This window comes from Chrysochloris asiatica, unplaced genomic scaffold (genome assembly GCF_000296735.1).
Source record: "Chrysochloris asiatica unplaced genomic scaffold, ChrAsi1.0 scaffold00482, whole genome shotgun sequence".
NCBI lineage: Eukaryota > Metazoa > Chordata > Mammalia > Afrosoricida > Chrysochloridae > Chrysochloris > Chrysochloris asiatica.
In genome coordinates, this window is record NW_006409000.1 from 212,404 (window position 1) to 213,237 (window position 834).

Consider the following 834-nt stretch of genomic DNA (forward strand, 5'->3'; position numbering starts at 1 on the left):
CAAAAGGTCCATGCCTCAAACTCTGGAAGATAAATTCCTTTTGCATTTTGTTTCCACCCAAATAATCTAGAGAAAGAAACAGTTCTCTCATCCTTTATGATGATCCATAGTGTGTCCACATAAGAGGATTGGTAAGATTGTCTGGTATCTGTCATTTTCAGGTTAACTGTCTTTAAGTGTTAGATGCAAGTGTTGGCAACTATCTGTTCCTGGGATCCATTGAATTTAACACTAAAGAGCATTCAAATCGAAGAGTTTAACAAAAGAAAAAGAAGTCTCTCCTTTTTTTCTCTGCCTAGTGAGATAGAGAACACAGTATGATAACTCAGAAAATGAATTGGAAATCCCTGATTCACAATTGTTACCACATGGTGTATTTCTAGGTTGTTTTCCCACTCTCTCTCTCTCTCTCTCCATTCTCTCTCTCTCTTTCCATTCTGAGTTTTTCTTGTGAGTTGAAACCAAATCCTTTAAAACTCCAATCAATCTCTTGTGTGAGAATCCATGTCTCTCTCTTGGCCTGGATATTGGGCACCCTCAGTAAACAGTCTACAGATAAAAACAGACTCTGTATGTGAGGAGATAAGAAATCTGTCCTGTATTCATGTCTTGGAGGAGCCTGTTCTTATTGCTAACAGCTCTGCAGGCTTTCATTTAAAGACGGGTGACGCTTAGGCACAAATTCATTAAAATAGGGAATACCTGGTGATTCTTCATATGTCAGACTGATCGAGGTAAGGCTGAATATGTTGTTATTGTTAAGTTCTTTTGAGTTGGTTCTGACCCATAATGCTCTGTATAGGGTTTCCATAGAGTGACTGATGTGCTTGAACC

General features: G+C 38.6%; 1 gene segment (V, D, J or C); it reads right to left on the reverse strand.

Annotated features, from left to right (window-relative positions):
- Positions 1-179: 179 nt before the first annotated feature.
- The window catches only part of LOC102836943, a 14,833-nt gene continuing 14,178 nt past the window's right edge, over positions 180-834 (reverse strand). Inside the window, 1 exon segment of the V gene segment in view lies at positions 180-231. Within this exon segment, the coding sequence occupies positions 180-231 (52 nt within the window).